This window comes from Astatotilapia calliptera, chromosome 2, assembly GCF_964374335.1.
Source record: "Astatotilapia calliptera chromosome 2, fAstCal68.1, whole genome shotgun sequence".
NCBI lineage: Eukaryota > Metazoa > Chordata > Actinopteri > Cichliformes > Cichlidae > Astatotilapia > Astatotilapia calliptera.
This window is the reverse complement of record NC_137423.1, coordinates 10811865-10839441: the sequence shown is the minus strand read 5'-3', so window position 1 is coordinate 10839441 and position 27577 is coordinate 10811865. Positions and strand designations below refer to the sequence as shown.

General features: G+C 44.6%; 2 protein-coding genes across 3 annotated transcripts in view; one reads left to right on the top strand and one right to left on the bottom strand.

Moving 5' to 3' along the window:
* mgat4b (alpha-1,3-mannosyl-glycoprotein 4-beta-N-acetylglucosaminyltransferase B) overlaps positions 1-10022 on the bottom strand; it is a 125920-nt gene extending 115898 nt beyond the window's left edge. Inside the window, exon 1 of the mRNA XM_026184560.2 lies at positions 9669-10022. Within this exon, the coding sequence (XP_026040345.1) occupies positions 9669-9765 (97 nt within the window). The 5' untranslated portion in view covers positions 9766-10022. The remainder of the gene's footprint in view (positions 1-9668) is intronic.
* A 12367-nt stretch (positions 10023-22389) lies between these two features.
* The window catches only part of dgkq (diacylglycerol kinase theta), a 31581-nt gene continuing 26393 nt past the window's right edge, over positions 22390-27577 (top strand). Inside the window, exon 1 of one of the 2 annotated variants that reach the window (XM_026184536.2) lies at positions 22390-23777. In XM_026184536.2, the coding sequence (XP_026040321.2) occupies positions 23552-23777 (226 nt within the window). In that variant the 5' untranslated portion in view covers positions 22390-23551. The remainder of the gene's footprint in view (positions 23778-27577) is intronic. The other variant, XM_026184545.2, reaches the window with a different exon arrangement.

The window sequence follows — 27577 nt, the reverse complement described above, 5'->3', positions numbered from 1 at the left end:
GTTGTCATACCGGTCGTGACAATGTGGTCCCAAACGGACAAGGAGTTAGAGCTACGGTTCTGTGACAAGCCCAGATCGATGTTGGGCACGTACACGGTGAATTTGATGAGCGGGAGCGCTGCTTATTTCATGCAGCAGGTCCTAATCGTGCCGGGTGTCCAAAGCTTAAACCTGTTAAAGGACATAACGGGCGATAGATATGAGTTCTGGGACATGTCTCTAGAAGTCCCCACTCATCCGGATGCTCTCACTCCATCGTTCAAGCACATACAACCGATGCAGTTGTTACGCAGCGGAGAGGACAATGACAGAACGTCTGCTACGCAGACGTGTGGGGAAACCGGAGACACCATTGCTGATGTGGAACCCATGTGTTGTGTACTGGACACTGAGTCAGCTGACCTGCAAGTCAGTAAACGACCGGGAAGCGTGGACTGTTTCTCGGACGTGGACGTGATATGCGATCTGTCGAGATTCACGTGTCACGCCGGCGTGGCCAAAACTGTGTACTTCAGACGCACGGCACGCGTGGTGAGCCGTAAGCGAGGTAACATGACACCGGTGGTTTCGTTGCGCGACCAGCAGAAGGACAAGCGAACGTTATATATATCTACCACCGCACGCTTTTGCAGGGCCTTGAAACACTCCTGCGTAAAAGGTAGCGGAGAGCTGCTGCAGTGTTGCTACACACTGCTAAACGAGCTCAGCGGCAGAGAGACTTTCCTGGCCGGACCCGAGTTGCATCAGGACATAACCAATCCTGCGCTTACCGCGTTCCTAAAACGGGTGAGCCCTCCCACCAGCAACTGGTGTAACTACACCCCAAAACACGTGGCCTGCGCGATCGAAGATCCGATAATGTGCGAGATAGTGGATCTGGGCATCAAGCTAATGGACGACAGGGTGCCCAATGCGTTTGCTGTTGCAGAGCTGTTATTGTGTAATACGCAAAAAGCCAATCAGTACGTTCGAGCCTACGAGTGGTACAACGAAGACGGCGCGTATCGTGCGCAGATTCATAGGAACAACATTGCTTTACTGCAGCAACAGTTCAAGGAAGACTGGCGCGCCCTGGCCAGCATCGACAGGCGGATTAGAGCGTCGAACAGCGGTGTCATCAACAAAGCGCAAAGGCATGCAACGAGAGACCTGTTCAGGAACTTGGGCACCCACAACATAAACGACACCTTTAAGAAGTGGCAACAGCTGATAAAAGACACACCGGCTCCGAAAGACACTGCTAGAGGCAGAGATTATAGCAACATGAAAGTGCTCTTCCACAACCTGAGGGTGTACCACAACAAAATGAACAAGCTGAAGAAGAACACCAAGACCGCCGACGATATCGACGACGACAACGACGACAACAGCAACACGCCGCCGGACGACGGTAACTCCAACCGCAAAGCGTCGAACGTCTCAGTCGGATCTGCCTCGCCTAGGTCAGAAAAAGCGTCGAGACGCGACGTCGACGTCGCAACCGGACCGGTATCACCGTCCCAAAAACCCTGGTGCTTTTCTATGATCGTGCCTGACAACCCCCCTTTGGGCACGTGGGTCAGAAACATAGGGACTCTATTACAAAGTGCAGCTTGGTTGTACGCAGATAACACAAGACGAAAAGCTGTGTGCAGAGTTCTCGGCTTGGAGAAAACGCTGCTGCACGAGAAATACAGTTCGGTGTTGGAACAATGGGTGTCTAGCAATCCCATCGTGGTAGAACAGCTGAACGCCCACGGTTTACAAGATAAACTGAGTTTGGCTCTGATCGACCGCTTGGGCGCCATATCGACCAAAAACTGGATAAGCAAAATCAAACGAGCTTTCACGCGTGCACCCGCAACAAAGGCCACAATTTCATCCGAGGCAAGAAAAGGCAAACGAGCTTTTGCGCGTACACTCGCAACAAAGACCACGCTGGTGGACCGTGATCAGTGCAAGAAAAGGAGAGCCAACAAAACGTCCCGCTCCAACGCTGACAGAGAAGAATTGCTTTGCCAGGAAGCAATGAGCTGCGAGGATGACGCCGATGAGGAATCTGGCCAGGACGAAGAAGAAGGGGAGTACGATTACACAGCGGCCCAAGGCGAAGAGTTGCTGGCCACGGAGGAGTATGACAAGGATGAATTGTCGGGCAGATACGATGATGACAAGCGTCTAGATCAATACGACTTGGAGGACGACTTCATTGACGACAGCGATTACAGCATCGTAGAGAGTGACTCTGACGCTTGCGGCCCTGTGAAACAGATAGCCTTCGGTCGAATTGACCGCCGCCGTCGCGCTGACGACTCTGACGCTGAGTCGGACCACGACATCCCCGAACACTCTGGTGTGCATAAAGGCGCGTTATTTTCCTCTGACTCCGAGGAGGAGGAGGAACCCGCCCCGGCGAGAATAGAAAAACGACGACGCACTTGTGTTATGAAACACCACGGCGATGAAGATGACACTGATGGTGACGATCGACCGACGACAAGTGCAAAGTTCACTAGCAAGTCGCCCGCAAAGTCTCCTACAAAGTCACCACCTAGAAAGGTAAAGGAAACGCTGATTGATCGCTTAAGCCGTAAGACAACAACCAGCAGGAAGAAGCAGCACAAGGGCGATCGAGCGAAAGGTCCAGGCAAGCGTCGGAGAAAGTCACCTTCTTTTCATTCGGATTCGGACGCCAGTAATCCCGAGAGCAAGTGCAAGTCTCCAAAGATTAAACGCCCAAGACTGAGCTCAAGCACGGACGACGGGTCCAGTGCGTGTAAGTCTCCAGAGATTAAACGCCGAAGAACGAGCGCCCCTACAGAAGACGAGTACCCCTACAGAAGACGAGTACATCGAAGACGAGTACATCGACCACGCTGCTGTGGATTTACATCGCCCTGCGGAAGACCCAGTGGCACCCGTAGAGTCCGACGGTGTTCTAGAGGACAGCGTGGACTTTTGTGGACACATCGTTGCTATGTGAGCCGGGTCGAGGGTGTAACTACAAACGCCTATTGCCCCTGTGACACCGTGGCCACTATGTCAGCCGTGCGCAGAAAAGAAAAACCGTGCCCTGGTCCTCAAAGTAGCGTGATGATCAAATATTTAGAGTCGCTGGCAAAAACAATCGATGTCAGCCAAACACTGCAACCTTGCTCTGACCGACCACCCCTCGCAACACATTCTGATCATGGCGAGCCCGCCGCGAAACGTACCCGTGTGAGCAATAGCAAAGGTACACTGTTGAAATATTTTGACAAGAAATGACATTCGTTTGTAGGCCATGTTATGTATTCAACACACGTGGATCATTGTACCGCTGTGAAACTGTGTATGTTTGTTGCCATGTCACAATGCTCTTTGCTCTTTGTGTGTATTTGAAACAATGAAAAATAATAAACAAACACGATCACTTTGCTCAGTGTGATATGTTATTTATTATACATATAACCACTATATGTTACACCTAAAGCACTATATGTTACACCTAAAGCCCCCACTCCTACTCCAAAATAACAAGGTGGCCGACCTACGGCACCGGCCGACTTAGTCAGCCGACCTGGATACATTATGCAGCCTACCCAGCCACATTATTCAGCCACATTATTCAGCCTACCCAGCCACATTATTCAGCCGACCCGGCTACATTATCCGGCCGACCAGGCTACATTACCCGGCCGACCTGGCCCAGCCGACCTGGCTACATTACCCAGCCGACCTGGCTACAGCGACCGACTGGGATTTACACACAAGCTGCTCCATAATCCAGATATACCAGCGGCTAGTAGACGGCATCAGCCTTATACAGCCGTCGCACGAGTAGCCGATTGAGATAAGTAGCCAGCTGAGACACAGTAGCCGACCAGGAACGAGTAGTCATCACAAGCTTTCTAAGGCTAAGCTTGGATCGCGAACATGAGCCTAGAGAAACTCGAAGCGTACAGGCACGACATAGCCGAGTGCTACGAATCGTTATCCGACATAGTTGAGGACGCCTCGGAAGCGTTCCGAGGCTACCGCTTGGAGTGCAAGTTACTCTCCACCCCGAACCTAGTGAGGAAAACCCGTACGATCATCGATCACTGTTTGGAGAACGAAGAGCGGGCCGCTAAGTTTCTTCGTATAGTGCAGACTAACAACAAGGAGTTGCACCCTCTTTCTGCAGCTCCACTGACTGGACTAATTTACCCTGAGTGCTACAACACACACACACACACACAATGGTTAACTGCCATCAGTGTGTGAATCAATCTCCACTCTGCAGCAAAAACATGCCTTCATTTGGAAAGGATGGAGATGTGTGTGTGTGTGTGTGTGTGTGTGTGTGTGTGTGTGTGTGTGTGTGTGTGTGTGTGTGTGTGTGTGTGTGTGTGTGTGTGCGCATGCGTGTGGAGGTGTCACATCAGAAGGATGGATGAGTCACAGCAATGTGTGATTCATCGGAAATTCAGGTCTAATCAAGGTTTTGGCATCAAAACAGTAAAATGTGTATATATACAGAATATATATATATATATATATATATATATATATATATAGATATATATATATAGATATATATATATATATATATATATATATATAGATATATAGATATATATATATATATATATATATATATATATATATATATGATATATATATATATATAGATATATATATACAGAATATATATATATATATATATATATATATATATATATATATATATATATATATATATATATATATATATATATATATATATATATATATATATATATATATATATATATATATATATAGATATAGATATATATTATAAAATGTTTGTAAGATTTTCCCAAAGTGTTGTAAATAACATACGAAATAATGTAATATGACAAAAGGTTTATAAAAAAATATAAAATTTATGAAACGTATCAGTAAAATTTTCCCCAAGTAAAAAAAAAAAAAAAAAGGAAAGAAAAGAAAAGAAAAGAAAAGAAAAGGAAAGGAAAAAAATGTCTAAAAGTTGTTCATTATTTACCAAAATAAATAAATAACTCATCTGAAAAATCTGTGAAATTTCCCCAAAATATCTAAATCTAAAAATGTAGGTCAAAAACATTCACAGCATGAAAAAAATATATAAAATGAACCAAATCTAATTTAAAAAAATCACATATTTTCTTCATCGAAATTTAAATATATTACTAAAATCTGAAAAATATGGAAAATATGGAAAATGTGCCACAATAGAACATCGCTGAAGAGAGTGTGAATGAATTTTATGTTTGAGATGATTTTGTTTGGAGAGCTAAAGCTCCTGAAGGTCCATAAATTCAACGATGACACAGTTGTGACATTCAAACCTGATCACTCAGTTATTAACAGCAAGGCAAGAAAGTGAAACTATACGCACATTTAATTCATGCCAAACACGTCAACGTTTAAAAATATTACTAAAGATAAAAAAGAAAATAAACCAATCTAAAATATTTTTTAGTGCAACTAAAATAAGTCCAGAAGAAGAAGAAGATGTGTGTTGTGTGTCAGAGTGAAGTGTGTCAGTGGTTCAAACCATGTGTATGTGTGTTTGTGTGAGCGTGTATTGATATCTTTGTGGGGACCAAAAACTGGAAGTTTACTATACTTGTGGGGACCAGGATTTTGGTCCCTACAAGTTTCAAGGCATTTTTGAGACTCAAAATGTGGTTTTAGTGACAGGGTGACATTTGGTTATGGTTAGGTTTAGGGTAAGGGGTTAGGGAAAGCATCATGTCAGTTAGATGTTCCCACAGGGTTTGAATACCCAGTGCGTGTGTGTGTGTGTGTGTGTGTGTGTGTGTGTGTGTGTGTGTGTGTGTGTGTGTGTGTGTGTTTGTTCAGATTCAGGGAAAAAACTGAAACAGATCAGAGACGTTGAAGCCGAACGGACGGATCTGAACATGTCTGACTCTCTGATACTACAAGTGTCACATACACGCACACATAAACAAACACACACACACTCTTCTCCTCAATTCAAATCAAAGTGAAAGTACATGAAAGCGCAGCTGCGCACATTTAAAGGATCGCTCCGTGTTTTCTCAGCCGGCCCGAGGCGTCAGCGGCTGTCGGAGCCGAGGTCACGCTCACTGTCAGTGCTTGTCAGCTGACTGCAAACACTTAGAGAAGAATTTAAAATCCCTCTGAGGCTGAAAGGAAACAGGAACGAAAGGCGGGATAAAGGTGGTGGGTTTAGCTGGGGGTGGAGGCACCGCATCAAATTCTGCTTAAGGCCCCACTAACTGCAAACTGTCCACGTCAGACACAGAAACACCAAAAACTGATGTTTACACGAAGTGCAAAGTGAAGGAACCTAAAGCTGCAGTTCCTCTACTGTCCACCGGAGGCTCCAGCAGTGAGTCAGTCCCCATGGTTAGCATTGAAAATGTTTGATTTCTTTTACTAAAATAAGTGGTTATAATCATTTTCATACATTTACTGCAAATGTGCTCATAATGAGTTGGCACTCAGTCTTCTGAAGGTCGTAAGCTTTGTTCAGCGTGACCGTCCGGACTGATGTATCCAGGGGTGCACATAAGTGGTCCGCAGGTGTGCATTCGCTGTCAAAATAAAAGACGCGCACCGGATAAGCAGTTGCAACGCACGTTTGCATACATAAGATTTTCTGGAGGAGGACAGACATTTGTTTAGAACTCTTAAAGATGTCGAAGAAGTAAGCTCCTTTAAGCAATTACTTTGGTGTTCCTCCAAAGAAATGTCAGAAGGAGTCCGAACCGCAAAAGAAGCGCGTATTCTCGGAAAAGTGGTTGCAGGAGGTGAGCTGGCTTCAAACAAATGATGAACGCACAGAGATGTGGTGCAGAATGTGCAAAAATAAACATGTTTACAGCCTGACACACAGACTGGTTGGTCTCTGTAGATAATTGAATCCTTCATAACACCTGCACAGGTGAGAATCTATTTTATAACTCACGTTTTTCATTTATAGTAAGTTTGCGGTATTAGGGCCGTGGCCTCTTTGACTGACTATCAGCTGTTTAAATCACCAGATATGTCTGCTGATTGTTCATGTTGAGATTAAAGTTGTTGTTTCCTCCAAAAGTCCTGATGTGGACGAGTTTGTAGACGACTTTATGTCTTGTGATACGACAAACATTGTCTATACTGGACGAGGGTGTAACCATCACTATCCTTGCATCAATCCAGTGTGAGCTCTTTCATTTTGCACGAATCCGTCCAGCTGTGGTTCTAACTTCTGACCAGATGCCAAGTTCTGCACCAGCGTCCTATCACCACACCGTGCTTATGAGCTAAAACAGAAATAACAAGGAGAACACCCGTGGTGTTCACGAAAGCAGACGATCCATGACGAGCAAAACTACGACTGCTTCCCTTAGTCTCACGCCCACCCACCAGTGTGCGCCGTGATAAAAAGCAAGCGTACAGATGCTGAGCTTCCAGCTGTTTGGAAAGCTGCTGCACTGTATCGCAAACCAAGCGCCCCCTTTTACCAAAGAGGGTCTCACGCCAGAGAAAAGATCATGTGAGACCAATCGCAAACTGAGCACTCCTTTCACAGCAGATACTGATCTCAAACTCCACCCCTCTTGCAGGCTGGAGGGAGTTTCGATCCAAGCGCTCCTGTGGACCCACAGCTGCAGCTGACAGCTGAGCCTGCAGAGCTCCTGGGAGCAAACACCCACAGGTTAATAACTACGTGCACACACACACACACACACACACACACACACACACACACACACACACACACACACACACACCAGGCCTGCGTGTGTGTGTTAATCTCCGCTTTGTTTTTGTCCCTTTTTTTTTTTAAGCAACCCCTAGATCAGTCTACTCACCCCCAGTATAAACCAAACGCACCTCCTCACAAACATGCCATCACCTCAGCTCACAGCGCTCCTTCCTCTGACCTCTGAACCAGCTGTACTTCCACTTCACCTACCACCACCCACCTTTCACTCTCTCTTTCTCTCTTCTAGCACATGATGGACAACAAACCAAGCGCTCTTTTAACTTGAGGCTCGACTCTGGCAGACTTTCAGTCCAAACTTTCATCATCATCGTCACATTTTTCTGCTCCTGCACAAATAAACACAGCATCAGTGTAACCACAACTAAATCAAACCAACCCCACCTCTCATTTCCACATCAGATAGAAAACAAGCGCTCCTTTCCAGCATCCAAAGCTCTGTTCTTCCTCATTCTGAAGCTGTCAGATGGCAGGTGTGAGTAGTTGTTTTCCACAAAGTGCAAGGCGGGGCTGAAACAAAATCAAACCAAGCCCACTGTCCTCCATCTGGAACCCCACCCATCCATCCAACCATCCATTTACTTCCACTTATCCAGTTCAGGGGTTCCAGGAGCCTAAAAAAAGAATCAAGTGCTCCCTTCTTTACCCGTTCCTCTTGCATGCAAAAGCTTTAAGGTTTACTCGAACTGGAGACAGACCTGTAAATAAATCAAACCAACTCCTCCTCTCAATGAAATAAACCCCTTTTTTCCTCCAACCTGAGCTGGTACATGGTGCAAGTGCTCCTTTCCAGCATCCAGCACGCTCTTCCTCCTCAGTCTGAAGCTCTGAGATTGCGGTGTGACCTCACAAATCAAGCGCTCTCCTATATACCACGGAAGCAGGAGCTTCAACTGATGTTCTTCTGTTCCCAACTGTACTTAATCTGGTGTGTCATGTGTCTGAAATCAAACACTTCCCTTATCTAAAAGCACAAAGTGAAGCTGCAATCAACTCAAACCAACCCTCCACTGTCCTCCACCTGGAAGCTCATCTCTCAGCTGAGGGATAAATCAATCAATCAAGCGCTCCCTTCATTATCTCTTCCTTTAACCTCGACGTTCAGGAAAGATAAAGCTGAAACTAAATCAAACCAACCTCTCCCGCAGTGCCCTACTACACCTGTATGTGGTGTATGCATGCACCCCATGTAACCTGAATGAAACAAACCCCCTCTTTTCCTCCATCTCCAACCTGAGCTGGCATGTGGTGCATAGGAAACCAAGCGCTCCTTTCCTTATGCTCTGGAGTTTCCTTCACCTGCAAAGCATCCTCTCTGAAACACAGAGAGGGGTTGCAACAAAAATCAAACCTACCCCTTCTACTCTCCCCTCTTTTTCTACCTCTGGCACGTGGCACATCACAAACCAAGCGCCCCCTTAGATCCTATAGGTCGCCTTCACATTTTTCAAAATTGAAAGTACAACAAAATCAAACAGTCTCTGAAACATTATTCACGCCCCGCCCCCGTCTTCTTATACCAAACCGAGCGCCCCCTTCTGCCTCTCCTAATGAAAAAGCCCCCCCCCCCCCCCACACACACACACACACACCCACCCACCATCATTTCATCCTGGACCCGGACTCCCCTGCTTGGCGGGGAGGCACAAGCGCTCCCCTCATTGCCCTCACGCTTTCTGCAACAAAATCACCCCCCTCCCGGCCCTCCCCTCTCGTGGACCCTCTCCTCTTGCAGCTGGCACGTGATGCGTCTCAAACCGAGCGCTCCCTGCACCTCCAGCCTCGCATCAGCACACCATCATGCGTTTTTTTCCTGCAACATCCAAAACCAAACGACCCCCCGCCTCCCCTCCACTCTCTCTCCCCCTAAACAAACACGTCATCAACACACACGTGCACGCGCGCACACACGCAGATGCGCACACCGGGACACACCGGCTCTTACCTCTGGAGCTGCTGAAGGCGGTGTACCAGGACAGGGAGACCAGCCCGCACAGCCCGAACAACAAGACCGTCAGGAAGGAGACATTTCGGAGCCTCATCTCCGGAGCCCCGGGAGCATGTCCGCACCGAGAGGGGGGAGCAGGGCAGCGCGTGGATGGAGGGAAAGGGGGAGGCAGGCGGAGACAGGTAGACGGAGAGAGCCACAGAGACGGAGGGAGACGGAGAGACGGGCGGAGCTGTTGCTGTTTTAGCAGCAGCGGAGAGACTGAGGAGAGGGAGAGAGAGGGAGGGAGGGAGAGAGGGGGAGGAGACAACCAGGTAGAGAGACGTGAGGAGAGAGAGGGAGTCAGAGGTCTGAATTTCTCCGGAGCTCGGAGTTATTCCGGTGGTTTCCTCACAGGCAGAATCATCGTAAACACGTCGGGTTGCTTCATCGTGTCTTACGTAATGACTCATGTAACGGATTGAAAGGGAGTTTCCACCCGGCGTTACTTCAAAGCGCCGGCGTCCCGGGGAGAGGCTCAGAGTTCAGCTTTATTCACTAAAGCACGACCTCAGGCCCCTGAAAATGACTCCGGCAGTGACCTGTGAGCAAGGGCTTGGCAACGGCGGGGAGGAAGAACTCTCCGTTAACAGGAAACAGCCCAACACAAAACAAATGATCATCAATTGAGTTAAAAAAAACAAAAACAAATCCTCATGCATCACGGAGCCGTTAGCAGCTTTACTGAAGAGCGTTAGAGAGTTAATGTAGGTTTTATTTTTATTTCATTTGGACTTTTTGTCTTTTATTCAGTTTCATTGAGTTTCCAGAATGGATTTTTTTTTTTGTCTCAGTATAGTTTTGATCATTTGAAAATGCTTCTTTTCATTTTATTTATTTATTTATTATGATTGTGTTTTGTTTTTTTCATTAGGGACGTCCATCAAGGCAAGCTGAAATAACATTATTACTCAGGATGTTTCCTCCGTTTTGTTTTCAAAGTTCACAAAATCATTTCATTTATATTCGATTTTATTAAAAGTCCAGTTTTTATTTGTTTTTCAGTTCAGGGGTGTCCAACAGCCACACTGAAGCTGTTCAGTAATAGATTTTTATTTATTTATTTTAATAAAATGAAAATTCCAGTTTTTTCACTGCTAATTAGAACTTTTTTTTTTATTGTTCCAAAAAAAAAAAAGAATTTTGTGTGAATTAACAGAAACTTTCTGTGTTATAATTAGAGGACAGTCTGGGCAATGAGCTGCTAGAATTTTCTCTAGAAATTTTACACATTTCTTTTTTATAAAATTAAAGGGAAACAGTCGTGCTGGAAAAACTGAGACATGTTGTTGAAATTGGCTTCTTTTTAAGATGTGGATCTCGTTAAATTAAATTAAGTAGTTAAACTTCTTCACAGTGACAGAAAGTGAGGTTTTATTTAGTGGCCCATGTATGGTCAAAGGGTTTGACGTCCCTGTTTTAGGTAACTAAAATGTTTTTTCACATTTAGTTTTAGCCAACAGTCATAACTTTGGTTCAGGGTCACCTGATCCAGCCCTAACTATATGCTTTAGCAAAAAGTAAAGTTTGAAACCTAATCTTAAAATTAGAGATAGTGTCTGTCTCCTGAATCCAAACTGGGAGCTGGTTCTATAGAAGAGGGGCCTGAAAACTGAAGGCTCTGCCTCCCATTCTACTTTGAAATACTCTAGGAACAACAAGCAAGCCTGCAGCAACCATCAGCTGATGGTCTTTTTCATTTCCAGCCAACATATTTCTGAAGTTAAAGTTCCCAGCAAACATGGCTGAAACATTACCCTTCTCTCTTGAGTCAAAGCTCGCCGCAGTGCGACGGTAGAAACCTCAGTATAAACAGATGAAGCCCAGCGGCCCGGTCACACAGCTCCTCACAAAACAATCATCTCCCCATTAAAGCTTTAAGATCTCTGTTTCAAGACAGACCGGGCAGAGAGGGCAGCAGAGGTTACAACAAACACAACAGAAGAAGTAAAGCTAGAATTAAACTGATGCTCAGTGCAGAGTATGGTCAGAGCATCCAGAAGGATGAAATTTTATCGATTAAAACAAAATGAAATCCAGAAAAGATTCTCACCTGACAGAAAAGACAAAAGTACTCCCCACAAGGACATCTCAGAGCCCTGACCTCTCTCTCCGAGTTCACTTATTATCTCACTGAGCACGCTGCCCTGCGTATTGATTCAGCTGCACCGGGGCTTCATAACGCTGAGCTGGGGGCAGAGAGGAAACTCAGCATGCAGCAGAATTTATACGCAAAAAAACACAAGCAGATTCAAGCTGTTTATAACAGTGCATCCTAACGCTCCGACAGCCACAGCCATTACTCAGACACACACTGAAACTCCATCCAAGCCCACTTTCTTCTGATTGGTCGGCTTCAGGAAGCCTGCTGAGGGGTGTGTCTATACTTTTTGTGCTGCGTGCATTTATCAGACGTCCATTCAGCTTATTATGGGAACGACAGACGCAAGCCTCATCAATCACTGAGGTGTTACAGGTGGATGTTTGGTCACAGGTGCAGATTACTTCACAATAAAAGCATTAGTTAGTGAGGAAAATTGTGAGGGTTAGGCCTGTTTTTCCTTATTAATGGCTCATTTTTGAACCCCAAAAGCATGGGTTTTGACCAAAACAAGGCACAGGAGGCACACAAAGAAGAGGAAAGAAGGGAGACAAAGGCAGCAGGAGGATGAGAACGTAGAAATACAACAAAGAACACAAGTTTGTTCAGAACGTGAACCAAATGTTCAATAAAAAAACTTGATAGTCTGAGACCAGAGTCGATATCAGGTTGATTATTTTCTCTGTGAAGCAGAAATGTTTCATTTGCTGTTTTTTGTGGTTTTTTTAGTATGCAAAAAGGTTTAATCTGGAGCTGAAGGTGTGCTAAAAGACAACTGAGCTGCTACGACCAGGAACAGGTGAAAGCAGGTTGGATCCCCAGCCACAGAGATGTAAACACATCCCGATATCACGGAGAACTGTAAACCTTTTATACTCATTCATGTCTGGAAAACAGACATGAAACAGAACGAACCACATCTCTGTGTGAGGACAGACTCAGTTGGGAAAATGGTAAATGAGAAGAATTGTGAATAACTGATGAAAAACCATGAGAGTTATCCTTTCAAAGTAAAACTGTGAGCTTCAGTGCAGGTGAAGCACCATCCTGGTTCAATCCTGGTTTAATCTCAGTTTAATGTCATCTTAATCCTGGTTTTCAGTGTTTCAAAGGTGGTACATCGCAATAGTAACTAATGCTGCAGGCCTAACCTGCTCTGGAACAGGTTATGTTCACGATAAAACTCACCAACTACAGAAGCTGTTTCCTGGAAAATAACCAGGAAGGCACTGACTGGTTCTCTGATGGGTTTTGAGAGATTCTTAGATCTTTTATCCTTTCCTTTTGGCTGGCTCCGAACAAATTTAAAGTCAGTGAACTGCTCTCTAAGCCTGTACACAGAGATCTGAGGCTAACATAGAGCCTCTACTGTAAGCCTTGCAGCTGAGCCTGGTGTGAATTCAGTGTTTTAAATACCATCAGGCTGTTGGAATAAGGCTGACACTGTCTTACAGAAACACATCGCGTCTGACTTCAAACCTGAGTCACACTGCTTGTATTTGTCAGACTCTGATAAGAACTTCAGGAATCATCGTGTAACGTTGTTCTGTGTAAAGACAAAGATCTTCGGTTATTCTTTGCAGTTAGGCTTGAACCCCATGATATTGAGTGAGATTTGCTGGGTTTCGCTTTTTTTTAAGTTTCTACCTGCCCCACTGCAGAGCACCTGTCATCCATCAGAGCCTTTTTCTGGGTCTGCTCACCTATAAAGTCAGCACTTTCATGGCTATGTGGAAAAGAGTCTCCATCGGATGGCGTACAGGTGCTGTACAGGAGGATGTGTGAGCAGGAAAGAGATGATTAGAGAGATGTTAGAGTGAACTATGGATGCAGTCAGAGCATGCTCACTGTACAGAAAGGGACTCCTGGTTTGGGTTCGGATTTGTTAATCTGCAGCTCCCCCTGGTGGTCAGGGTTGTTACCCATGAAGGATTTTATTTTATTTTTTATTTAATCAGTCAAACATATAAAGCACGCTCCAACAAAGCAAACTACACATTAACTTACAGGCTGTAATTTAATGTGTAGTTTGCAGTTTTTAGCATTTACTATGCTAAAAACTGCGTCTGAGGCCTGCAGATGGTTATATGCAGACAGATCTGTTTAGTGTCATCAGGTTTTTTTTGCTGAGGTTTCCCACGATCGCAGTGCTGCTCGGTCAGCAACGCTGGGCTGAAACCTCGACGCACAGCAACAATTCTAACTGTGATTTAACCGAACACGCCTCCAGTTAGTTTATGAAATCCATCTAAGCGAAGAAGTGGGAAGAAAGAACTCTTCATCGGTAACACAAATGACACAGGAAACGTCTGGAACATTTGTTCTTCCTTTAACATCTCAGGACTTTTTTCTACCCTCTTTAGGGCCATCAGATCACCGGTGAGCCCCTCAGAGGTCCGGGAGGGGTTTGATTACTGTGTCACACTGACATCTAGCGGTCAAAGATAGCAAGTATATTTCAGAGTGTTTATTTTACTTTGGTTCAACCCTCATTTGACTCACTCCATCCCTCCATTCTTCACTGGCACACTTGGGTGATAGGTACAGGTGTCCCATATGCTTGATTTCTGGGTCATGGTGAAAGCTCAGAGGCTGACCATGAATTCTGGAGCCAGGACCATTTAATGTCATTTAGAGTTAACACCTTGAATGAAAAGTGCTCCAGAGTGAGGTTTAAAACTCACTTTTACTTCAGGTGTGCAGTAAATGACAGTGAATAACAGCCTCACAGTCCCTGGGTCTGATGTTAACGAACTTGTATAAATGTTATGCAATAGTAAAAACACTGCCTCCATGTTTAGTCACTTGTCATGCACAGACAACCTTTTCTTATAAATGTGTATAGGTGGAAAGAGCTGATGGGGGAAAATGTCTGGTTGAACAAATCTACAGTAATAAGATTAAATGTTGTCCTCGTGTCTTTTTAAAGCAGTGCCTTGCCTGCTGTCATTTGGAATCTTGCATTTGTTCTACAAAACATGAGAATTTGCTGAGAGCAAAGAGAAGGACAGATGAACACAGACAGAGATTCTCAGATGTATTTGTGAGATTACTAAGATGTTGGCTTCTTTTACAAATGAACTGAATTTAATTAAACCACCTTAAGCTTAAAGAGAGAATCTCTCACCAACTTTTAAATGTGAAAATGGTCTACAACCAGCTCAGAATATTTAACTATACGTTCCATTTGATTTGGTGTAAAAAAAATAAAAATAAAATAAACTCTTATTATGGTAAGTAACTAGATGTAATTGCTGAAAATTACACATAGTTTTTTTTGCCACTGCCGTCACTTAACGAAGCAGTGCGGTACACTGCAGCCTTTGTTATTTTGTTCTTTAATATTTTCCGTGGTTCTCTAAATCTTGATTTTTTTGTTCACCTGCAGCTTCTTTACTTTTACTTTAAAACTTTTGCACCACATCAAAGCGGATGTTTCAGAATCAAGCCTTCAGTGAGGAGACACTGAAGCCGAAATTTGATCACAGACTTTCACTTTGCATGTTTCGTTCTCATAAACTACTCAACGTGAAAGACTGAGGAAGAGAGTAAAGAAAAAGAGGAAGGAAAAAAGCATCAGGAGGAAGGAAATGAGATAAGAAATAAATGCTTTTAGGAAACCGTCATTCAGTGAGACAGGGAAGAGACTCTGTGATGAGGAGGTAGGGAGGAAGCGAAGGAGACTAGCCCTTGTATTATGTTGAAAAAAAAAATCACAATGATTACTCAGAATTGTCAAAAAACTGCAATAGAACAATAGCAACTTTATTTTCCATTAGATAAACATTTAGAACACAGACATACACCAGTTTGAATTTCCGGAACTATTTCCAAGAACAATTTAGTAAAAGTTTTTCCTTCTTTACAAACACATTTCTTTCGAACTTGCCCGATTTTCTCAATTTTTCAATGCTCAACATTTTCAATGTTGTCCACATGATGGACAGAATGTAACTGTGTTCTTTCTGCAGATGCAGTTCTTGCATTTCTCACAAAAAGTGCTTGTTTTAATGTCCATTTCTTCCGTTTCTTTACACCTGTATCCACTGCAGATTGGTTGGATGGTGCACGCTTGACCTTTTCAATGACAGCTGCTGCTGCTGGGGGTCAAGCTGGTCTGACTCGCCTCTGGATGTTGGAAGGGACAAAACTTTTGCCCAGTTCTTCCAGGAAAAGCCAACATCAGTACAATTTGCCGGCATTCCAATGTTGGTTGATTTCAGTCCACGGGGCATTGTAAGCAGACACATCTAAAATGTTGTAGAAAATTACCAAGGGCCAACAAGCTGTCTTGTGCTGGTAGCTTTATGTCGCTATGACTTTGTCAAGATTGTCTACTCCAGGGGTCGGTAACCTTTCAGATGATGAGTGTCATCTAAAATTTCCTCAGAAGTCAATTTAATAACGCTCTATATTAACAGTTACACACTATATAGAACAACTTTAGATTATATTTGTTAGCAGATGTTGGCAGCTATCAGTGAATAGTAATCAGCTATTTTGAAACAAAAAAAAGAATTTTTATCCATAACAAGAAATAAATAACAGCAAATTAATTGTACAACAGAAAATACAAATGCTATTTATTGTCTCCTCACAACAATGATAAGAAAAATAAACTGGGCCAATATGGCATGTTTGTTAATACAGAGATACACATGTTAATGTGATCTCTGGTCTCCCACTCAGAGACACAGATCTCCGAGTGTCCAGCATTCAGACGGCTACCCGAGGACACTCATGAGAGAAAACCTGCTCACACAGATATGTAGAGCCAAATACTGTTAATAAGGCCTCTGCAATGTTCTGAAGACAGTTAAACTTGTCAGGTAGTGATGTCCAGCAGGTGAAAATACAAGCTCCATGAACACGCACAGCTATGGATTCCAGCTTCCAGAGCTTTTCAGTTCAATCAGCTGCATTTCGATGTCCTCTCTGTCCAGCCAGTTAGTGCGAGACAAATCCAACTGCTCATTAAAGCTTTCTGGTTTGATCAGAAAACAAAACATTGGTCCATACACCTGAGAGTCCAGAAAACACATTATGAATTCAGTCTCGAGTCTACGGATGTATCCGAGTATTTCCGCGGTGCTGATGCTGTGCTGATCGGAGAGCTCCTGAAGCATTTGAAGTGTCGGAATGTGGAAATTTCAACATCGCTTGAAAAAATTGCCAGCTAGCAACGTCCCTCTCACCGGTAGGCTAAGTGATCTTTAGCCAATTACAAGTTGAATCTGGTAGTTGGGGTTGGAAGCTAAGATACCGTCATTAAGAAGAGGCACAACTAATGTGTCTATGCGAGCTAATTTGCGATGTGCACCGCTCGCCTGGCCATTTATTTTTTAATGCACCTTCTCAGATTAATTCACTGCGTGTCGTGCCCAGGAATGGACTGGGACAAAAAATCGACCCAGGCATTTTGAGTAGAGCCCGGCCCACCGGGTATTATAGGAAAAACTATAAAGCCTTTGAATGAAAACAAACGCTGTTGGGACAGTGGTGTACACTGTCTTGTTGGTATATGTATGATTTCTATACATTTTACATCAGATAAAAACTTTGATTGTAAGATTCAGATATTTTTTTTATTAAAAGCTAGACGTTGTAAATGAGAATAAGAAAGAAAAGTATTTCTTTGTGCCCCCCTCTCCCTGTTAATGCCCTGCCTGTCAGCTACATAGAAAAGGATCCTGGTGTTACTTGTCTCTCAGAAACAGTTCATAACTTCCCTTCAACTCATTCATGTCACCTAAAAGGTAAACCTGTTTCTCCATCACCTGTTCAGTAAACATAAACTCCACCTAAACTTGGTTTATATCTGACCCAGACAGACTGCAGGTCATAACTTCTTACCTGAAGTTCAGTTCACCTGACACTCGGACCGGCGGCCGCCTCGGGTCTCTGCCCTTCCTGCCTCCCCTTTCCCTCATCCACCTGCTTCTGTGGAAGCTCCACCACAGCCACCACCAAACTACTCAGTTATTTTTACACATCGGCCAGCATCTGGACAATCCACCGCCTTTCATTGTTTATACCGTTACTAAAAACAACCAAACAAACAAAAAAAACATTGGCCCATAAAAACGAAAAATCACCCTATGGTCGTGCCATCAGTGGCACGCGTGCCCAGGATTGCCGACCCCTGCATTAGAAGATGACAGCATGCCTTGACCTCGGTGTGGTGATAATGAACATTTTATATTATCATCTTCAGATGTCCCTGTCTCCTCTGTGGATTATGATTGCTGCGTTCCTTGGTTTTCATTTGATGTAGAGATGGCGGCACACTCCTCCTCAGAATCCTCCTCGTCGTCGGACAATTGGCAGTCTGGATCATCAATAACATTGTCCTCGGCCTCTGAAAGATCCTCTGTCTCTGAAACATCTACACTGTACACAAACACTGCAAAGACATTCCAGGACACATCAAAGTGTCCATATTTAAACACCAGTTTATGACCCCAGATAAGGAAAAGTCATAAACTTTCATGAAGAAAAAGAAAGGATGACCAGTACTTTGGTCACCACAAAAAGTGGTCGATGAGAGTTTGTTTTTTAACGAGTCCTCATTCAGTACTGTGCAAAAGTCCTGAGCCACTTCCAATTTGAAGGGGCTTAACAACCCAAACTTTCCTCAGGGAAATTGTGAGGTGCAAGGACTGGACTGAAAATGAGAGAAAAAGCAACCTAATGTCCAAATAAAACTATTGATTGCTTTCTCAATAAAACAGATGATACATAACTATGAAAGGCCTTAATAGATCCTGGAGAACTACTGATGAAGACCACTTTAAAAACTGAAACTCCTTGTAAGCTAAAAGAAAGAAAAGAGAGGTTGCTCAAGACTTTTGCACTGCAAGCAGAGGAGATGGGTCTGCGAAACACATTTAAGGTCAGCTAAAAACTGCGTCTGAGGCCTGCAGATGGTTATATGCAGACAGATCTGTTTAGTGTCATCGGGTTTTTTTGCTGAGGTTTCCCACGATCGCAGTGCTGCTCGGTCAGCAACGCTGGGCTGAAACCTCGGCGCACAGCAACATTTCTAATGGTGATTTAACCGAACACGCCTCCAGTGAGTTTATGAAATCCATCTGAGCGGTGCCTCGGTGGGAAGAAAGAACTCTTAATAGGTAACATAACATGATCACTGGAACAGGAAACGGGGCAGAGTCTGAAACATTTGTTCTTCCTTTAACATCTCAGGACTTTTTTCTAACATCTTTAGGGCCATCAGATCACCGGTGAGCCCCTCAGAGGTCAGCGAGGGGTTTGATTATGACCACATGCTCAACAAGCACAGTTCCAGAAATGAGTTACCGTTCAAAACAAATCTCTTACATGCATTTGACCCTCTATTATGTGATTTCTGTTTGCATGCACCATATAGATGAAAATCCCATACAAAAGAAGAGCTGTGTTGCACATTAGTAAGTGTTGCATTTGATATATTTTAAAGTGAAACCACTGAATAAAACCTGTTTTTTCAAAGTGTAACCAGTGCACCAACATAAGAGTTTAAGTGTGGAAAGTAGGAAATTATTATGACAAAAGTTAAGGAAACAAAAGTAATTATTAAGGTGGGCGTCTCTTTTTTTCTACCTTTGACCCTCTCTGTGGTCTACATTCATTTTTACTGTGTCACACTGACATCTAGTGGTCAAAGATAGCAAGTATATTTCAGAGCGTTTATTTTTACTTTTGCTCAACCTTCATTTGACTCTCTCCATCCATCCATCCATCCATCCATCCATCTATCCATCCATTCTCCTCTGCTTATGCAGTTCACTGGCACACTTGGGTGATAGATACAGGTGTCCCTGGGCGATAGGCGGGACACACCTGGACAGGTTGCTAATTTTCTGCAAGGTTAACACAGAGAGAGAGACAATCTACACCTACAGCCAAATTAGAATCACCACTTGAGCTGACTGGCATGTCTTTGGACTGTGGGGTGATGCCTGGATTCAAACCCACAGCCTTCTTGCCGAGAGGCAATGGAGTAACCTCTCCATTAGAGGGCAGAGTATCAAAATTAATTTCAGGAGTTTTGTGACAATAGAGAGAAATTGTAGAGGAAGTCCTTTTAACACACTGTGGTCAACATTTATAGGTTCAGGCATTTCTGATCAGATGGGCGTGATTAAAAAACCCAGAATCATCATGTTTACACTGTAGTTTTTAATCCAGGGACTCAGTAAATGCTCACACAGAGCTCCACTGCAGCCGTGTTTCATGTTTCAGGTAAGTTCATGGACAAAACCAGTAACAGTCGAGGATTAACACTAATTTACATATGCTTGATTTGTGGTTCATGGTCAGAGGCTGACCATGAATTCTGGAGCCAGGAACCAAAAGAGGAAATATCTGTTTAGTTTGAATGCATGCAAATTCATTATGAAGGTCCCCCCCCCCTTACTTCTGCCATCTAACTATGAACTCAGAGGCAAAACAGAGTTTACTGACTGGGAGTCATCACCTCCTTCCTTTGCTACAGTTATTCCAACGAAGCAAATGCACACAACCCACAACATGTCATTAAAATATTAAAATAAATACACTCCTGTTTTCAGCGATGCATATTCCACCATGTAAGATCTTCATATCATTAATACCTTTACTGCAGTGTAATGTCATTCAGAGTTAACACCTTGAATGAAACGTGCTCCAGACTGAGGTTTAAAACTCACTTTTACTGAACAAATCTACAGTAATAAGATTAAATGTTGTCCTCGTGTCTTTTTAACACTAGGAAGGCCCAGAGCCCAGCCATTTGGCTTTTCTACCTTTAAAACCCGGAGAGCAGCCAAATGGCTGGTAGGCTTTTAGCTAAGCTTTAGCTTCAGGCAAGTGGAAGCTAAATTGGCTAGTCATTCATATGTAAATTGGGTTGTTACCTGGGAATTCTGGAGGGAGGGGAGTGGGGGTGTGTGGATGAGGGGGTGGGGGAGCTGCTAAAAGCGGTGAGCTTCCTTTTGTTTCATCTTGATGCATTCTCAATCATCCAGGGAAACAAATCTCCAAAAGTCACCAACTTGGAGTGTTTCAGTTTGCCATCTTAGGGAGAAATCAACACACATGGGTGTATGTCCTTTGTTGCTGAGATTTATTGATAAAAACAGTACAAAAAATCAACCATTTGTACACATTTTTACAAATAATTATAAAAAGTGAGTGAGTACATTTCAACATTTTCAGCAATCACTCACAATCCTGGCACTGCCATGGTATCTGTAGTCTGCATTTACCTTGGCTTGGCTTCCTGATCAATTGTCCACTACCAAAAGGAAGCCAAGCCCTGCCACCCTTTACAACAAAACAAGGTGTGATCACATTGATGCCACAATGGACGACTGATCAATGCTCCACTACCAAAAGGAAGCCAAGCCCTGCCACCCTTTACAACAAAACAAGGTGTGATCACATTGATGCCACAGGGTATTGCCCAGGGTGGCAGGGCTTGGCTTCCTTTTGGTAGTGGACAATTGATCAGGAAGCCAAGCCAAGGTAAATGCAGACTACAGATACCATGGCAGTGCCAGGATTGTGAGTGATTGCTGAAAATGTTGAAATGTACTCACTCACTTTTTATAATTATTTGTAAAAATGTGTACAAATGGTTGATTTTTTGTACTGTTTTTATCAATAAATCTCAGCAACAAAGGACATACACCCATGTGTGTTGATTTCTCCCTAAGATGGCAAACTGAAACACTCCAAGTTGGTGACTTTTGGAGATTTGTTTCCCTGGATGATTGAGAATGCATCAAGATGAAACAAAAGGAAGCTCACCGCTTTTAGCAGCTCCCCCACCCCCTCATCCACACACCCCCACTCCCCTCTCTCCAGAATTCCCAGGTAACAACCCAATTTACATATGAATGACTAGCCAATTTAGCTTCCACTTGCCTGAAGCTAAAGCTTAGCTAAAAGCCTACCAGCCATTTGGCTGGTGGCGGGTTTTAAAGGTAGAAAGGTAGAAGCCTGGGACTGCCAGTGTTAAAGCAGTGCCTTGCCTGCTGTCATTTGGAATCTTGCATTTGTTCTACAAAACATGAGAATTTGCTGAGAGCAAAGAGAAGGACAGATGAACACAGACAGAGATTCTCAGATGTATTTGTGAGATTACTAAGATGTTGGCTTCTTTTACAAATGAACTGAATTTAATTAAACCACCTTAAGCTTAAAGAGAGAATCTCTCACCAACTTTTAAATGTGAAAATGGTCTACAACCAGCTCAGAATATTTAACTATACGTTCCATTTGATTTGGTGTTTTAAAAAAACAACTCTTATTATGGTAAGTAACTAGATGTAATTGCTGAAAATTACACATAGTTACTTTTTGCCACTGCCGTCACTTAACGAAGCAGTGCGGTACACTGCAGCCTTTGTTATTTTGTTCTTTAATATTTTCCGTGGTTCTCTAAATCTTGATTTTTTTGTTCACCTGCAGCTTCTTTACTTTTACTTTAAAACTTTTGCACCACATCAAAGCGGATGTTTCAGAATCAAGCCTTCAGTGAGGAGACACTGAAGCCGAAATTTGATCACAGACTTTCACTTTGCATGTTTCGTTCTCATAAACTACTCAACGTGAAAGACTGAGGAAGAGAGTAAAGAAAAAGAGGAAGGAAAAAAGCATCAGGAGGAAGGAAATGAGATAAGAAATAAATGCTTTTAGGAAACCGTCATTCAGTGAGACAGGGAAGAGCCTCTGTGATGAGGAGGTAGGGAGGAAGCGAAGGAGACTAGGGAAGGGGATAAAGCGCAGGGAGGAGGAGTAAATCAGTGTTGGAGACTGACGCGGAAGAAGAATCAGCCTCGGAAAAGGAAGAAGAAACCCGAAATGAAAGCAGCCCCCCCGTCAGGGGGACTTCACACTTGTTGATTGTCGTCGGTCTCCAGTACTGAGGCGCTTTTTGGACTTCTTTTCCACCGATTTGTTGTGTCTTTCTGTGGGCTTGGACCGGCTGTTTTGGGGGTGCCTGGCTGGCTGAGTGATCGCTGAGACTGAAAAGATCACCCATCCATTTCACAGACTTCACGCTGCTGCGGACACACTCGGCATCCAGTTCTGCCCGATCGATATTTCATCATTTATTCATCCACCTTCCTTAGCAGGGAGCTTCGGGAAAGTGGCCGAGCAGGGCGCCCTGTCCTCCGCGCTGCGCCGCTGGGTGGCACCGCTGTCTCCGGGCGGAGGGTCTTTCTGATCGCGGGGATCGAGAGCAGCAGACGCCGTCGAAAAGGATCGAAAATCCAGTATTAATCTCTCACTGGAACAGCTGTCGTGTATTTTGGAAGAGTGGCTGGTCGATAAATGTGCAGGGAGTTTGTTTTTTAACGAGCCTGTGAGGCGGGATTCTCAGACAGCACACCGACCTCGGCGCCCTTTCCGCCGGGCAGCACCGCTGGCTCCAGCCGGTGCGATGACCGACCCTCCACGGGGCGACACCGACGTCACAATCGCCATAAACTAAGCCGTGAACTGGTGGCCTGTTGTGTGTTTTGGGACCTGGATAATTATCTTCCAGAGCGAGGGGGAAAGTCCAGGACACACACCGAGCACGGCGCCCTTTGCCGGGCTGCGCCGCTGTGTTTGGCCCGGTGGGATGTCTCTCCACTACGGGTGAACTACTTCCTAGACATCCAGCCCTTTTGGCACCAGGAGTTACCGCTGTTGAACCCCGTGTTGTCGCCCTGCTGTTGGGAAGTTTTTATAAGAGGGCGGGCAGGAGGACATGGCGGACTCCGGCCGGCCCAGACCGGCGGACCCTGATGCCACAGAGAGCCGGACAGCGAGCCCGCTGGCCGGGAAGAAGAGGGCGCAGCAGTCCCCCGGACTCCGGTCCAAGTACCAGAGCTCTGCACCGGGTCACTGCTTTAAGAAAGTCACCCTGACCAAACCTACCTTCTGCCACAGCTGCAGCGACTTCATCTGGGGGATCATCGGCTTCTTGTGTGAAGGTAAGACAGCAAATATGCTTTATTTATCGGGGTCATTACTTATGCACGAGATCAAAGTTCAGCTCGTGAGCTTCGCAAGCGCACATGCGGTTCTCCCCGCGGGAACCGAACCAAGCCTGAGCTGAGGTGTGTTTAACAACGTGATGAACCCGACTTACACCGATACCTGCCCCGGACACGGAGCTGATCCGCTTGAGGAGGCCAGGCTGGATCCCAGACCGTATCCCAGTCCGACCTCAGGCTGCAGCTGGAGACTTTTACAGGATAATGTGTGGTTGCTCTAAAAGTCTGTCTGCATGCACCAAAACATGCAACATCTGCAGTTAACCAACACAGACAAGGGCCCATTTGTTCCCTTTTTCCTTTCCTGTTCATTTTCTTCCTCCTTTCCTTCTCCTTGCCTCCTCTTTTCCTTTCGACACATCTTAATCATGAATTGGGAGGAGAATCAGAGAGTACATCCAGCACACCAACACAATTCAGTCTGCCCAGTAACACACTGGTTTTGCATAGTGTGTATGTGTGTGCACTTAAGTGTGTGTGCATGTCTAAAGGAGGCAAAGTGTCTATGGCACAATTGGAGCTTCAGTCAAGTCGTGATTTACTTCCTGTGGTTGTCATGGCAACAGGAGACTGGCAGGGATGCTGGTTGTTGGAGGGGTGTGAGTGTGTGTGTATTTGTGCGTCTCTGTGTGAGTGAGAGCAGAGACCATCCTCTTCATCACAAGCAGCATCAGATGCATTAAAATGTGCAGCAGCGCTTCTGCTCGCTTACGTAACCTTTCTTCTTTAAGCCGTCACTTGGATTAACACAAACCAGTGATGTCATCAAATTGCCTAGTCCGCTGCGTTGTTAAAAGCCCATTTTCATGTTTCCCTTTACCTTTATGTAAAAGGTGAACCGAGTGGACTCTGACCTCCGTAGTCTTTAGTATAGAGGTCACAAGGTCAATCAGGTGAGCTACAGCGGCGCCCTGGAGATGACTTCTTAAACCTGCATTTGTTTTAATGGCCAGTGGGGAGGGGGTGGGGCTGCATGACAATCACAGTGATGGCGTGCAATCGAGTGAATAAGACATCAGTCACACAAGCTTGGAGAGCGGTGGAGTGGTTGATGGCTGAAGCCTCAGTCACACAGGGCTGCAGACCAATCAGTGACCCCCTGGCAACCACCTGTTGCTAGGGAAAAGCATGTATTCTCCGACCAGTTGGCCAAAGCCTGGCTGTGATTGCTTTGGTAGCGAGGATATTGCTGCAGTCACTGTTTGATGGACTTGTGCATAAACACTGCCCAGCTGCTCAGGAGCAGGAAACTGGAAACTGTGAACACAGGAAACACGGGCTGTTTACCTTCAGAATAAAAGCTCACCTTTTCAAACATGTTGGCTTCAGCGTTGAGGCACAATTTTAATTTCTGTTTACTGCCGCTCGGCATGTAGTTGGCGAGCGTTTGCAGACGGACGTGAAACCTGCTGGCAACCACACAAATCATCCAGCTTCACCCAGCACGGGCCAGCAACCTCCAGGAGTCGCCGCCAACCAGTCACTGAATGCACGTTTCCATAACAACCAGTGGTCTTATCACGTCCAGGGTCATTATAAATAATTAAAGTTGACATGAAATAACATTTTTGTTGAGTAAAGTTTAAACAAACGTAGAGGACCTCTTTGTATCTGTTTGGTAAAAAAAACTCTGTAGATGTTTAAGGAAATTGATGCTTGGCTCCTTTGACCTTTAACCTCAGTGGACTCTTTCCTGATGAGTTTGTTGTCTCAGTCACTGTTTTCAGCTTTTATTGAATAAAACATGAAGTTTATTTTGTAAAGTGGAGTCCCATCAGAGTCAGAGAGCAGGATGCGTGTGGTTTACTCGGTTTCTCAGTCACATCTACCCCTCGCTTGCCACAGCCAGTTTCAAAACATCAAGATGGCTGTAGAACAGGACTTCACCAACCGAAGGGTGATGTCACAATGGCCACATCCATCTTATATACCATATATGTCCGTTTACGGCTGTGACTGCAGCAGTAAGTGAGCTAAAAGCAGAAAAAATAAAGTGAGCACAGAGCACAAAGGGCAGCCTGGATTACTGTACATACACTGAGCTCATTATGAGAAACTGTGTGTAACAGGAACGGCCACTGCTGGGACAGGAGTACAGATCAGAATAGATCCCGTTTTGGTTACGTATCTCGGTGAAAACACGGGGCCGCGACGGCGGCTGTTCCTTTGTGACCAGAGCTGCTGCGAGTGCTTATCACGCACTGCTGTAATTTACATGTTTCCAGCGGCAGCACCACCAGGAGCCACGAGCACCGACTTCTTATAAAAGACGGTTGCAGCCACCATGTCACACACAGGTTTGCACGCAGCATTCAGGAGCCTAAACTTTGACCTTTTGGCTGCTACCATGTTAGTTTGTTGGAACAGATAGAAAAGCTATAAAAGAGCAGGACACTGATCAAACGTTCAGGCTGCAGAAGGTTTTTTTTTTTTTTGTCTGTCCAACATTTAAAATAACTGACTAATTTCAAATCAGTCAGTGAAGCTGCAGGAAGCAGAGAGCGACTGTCTGATAAGAGTCAAGTATGAATGTTTGGATTGACATTATCATCAAAAATTCATTCAAACTGCTCCTCATCAAACACATTAAAGTTTTAGCTGTGATATCGTGGACTCTGAGCAGTCATTGCTGAGTCACCGGCTGTGAGAAAGTGCCTTCATCGGGGCTGTTAATGACCCGCCGGAGCTCCTGGACAGGAAAAACCTGACTGATCTCCTCTGGCCTCGGTCTGCCACTCTGTGCTGGTTGTCTGGATGGTGTGCACAGACGTGCTCGCCTGCAGCAGGTTTTATTGTTCAAACTGGCCAGAGTGAACATTTGAGGTTTACCACAGTGTGACAGCACAGGCAACAACACGCACACTCACTAAATGTCACTTCAGCACACACAGCGAGAGCGGACGAGGTGCAAACGTGACCAGCAGTCATCCAGCTGACAGCTTCCTTTCTTCTTCCAAACACATTTTTATTGTTCGCTCTCACGGTGTCACGGCTCCACGCCGCATCTCTTCCACCGGGCGCTCGAGTGAAAGCGTTCTTATCTGAGCGCTGCAGGGCTGCGGGGTGGATGGGCGGGTGGAGTATTGGAAGTAAAAGCAGCAAGAACAGATCAAAGGTTTCTGCTTTTGTTTAACTCTATTTAACTCGGCTGAATTTGGAGGCAAATACAAGTCAGTACCTGAACTCTGACCCCCTCAGAATCAGCTGATGTTTTTTTATGTGCAATATCTTATTTACTAAAGCAGCTCAAAGGTTTACCCTCATAGTGTGAGTATTTTCAGAGTCGCGGGCCTGTGAGGGACACAGAGGGTCCAGATTTGATGATTTTTAATTGTTTTCAGCATTTTTGAGCTCTCATAACATCAGGAGATATCCACGAGGTTATTTGAGGCCTGAAAAACAAATTTAAGTTGGGTAAAAAAAACCCAAATCAACTTTTTACTGATGGGAATCACCAGACACCCCACGGTGGGACATTATCACTGTACGACTGCAATACTGTCAGTTATTTTTTTGCTTTAAAAATTGTGAAGCACAAACAGACCGAGTTTATAGAAGGAAGGAGGTCGCCGTCCTGTTTTTACTCGCGTGATGAGCTATTAGCTGCTCTGAATTCAGACTTGTCTTCGTCGAGCTCAGCGTGTCCAGCTTTGGATGGTTTTTCAGTTGTGGCAGTTTGACGTAAGGCTATCTCAGGACACTGGTGCATGAGACGAGCCCTCTTGTTTGTAGTTTTA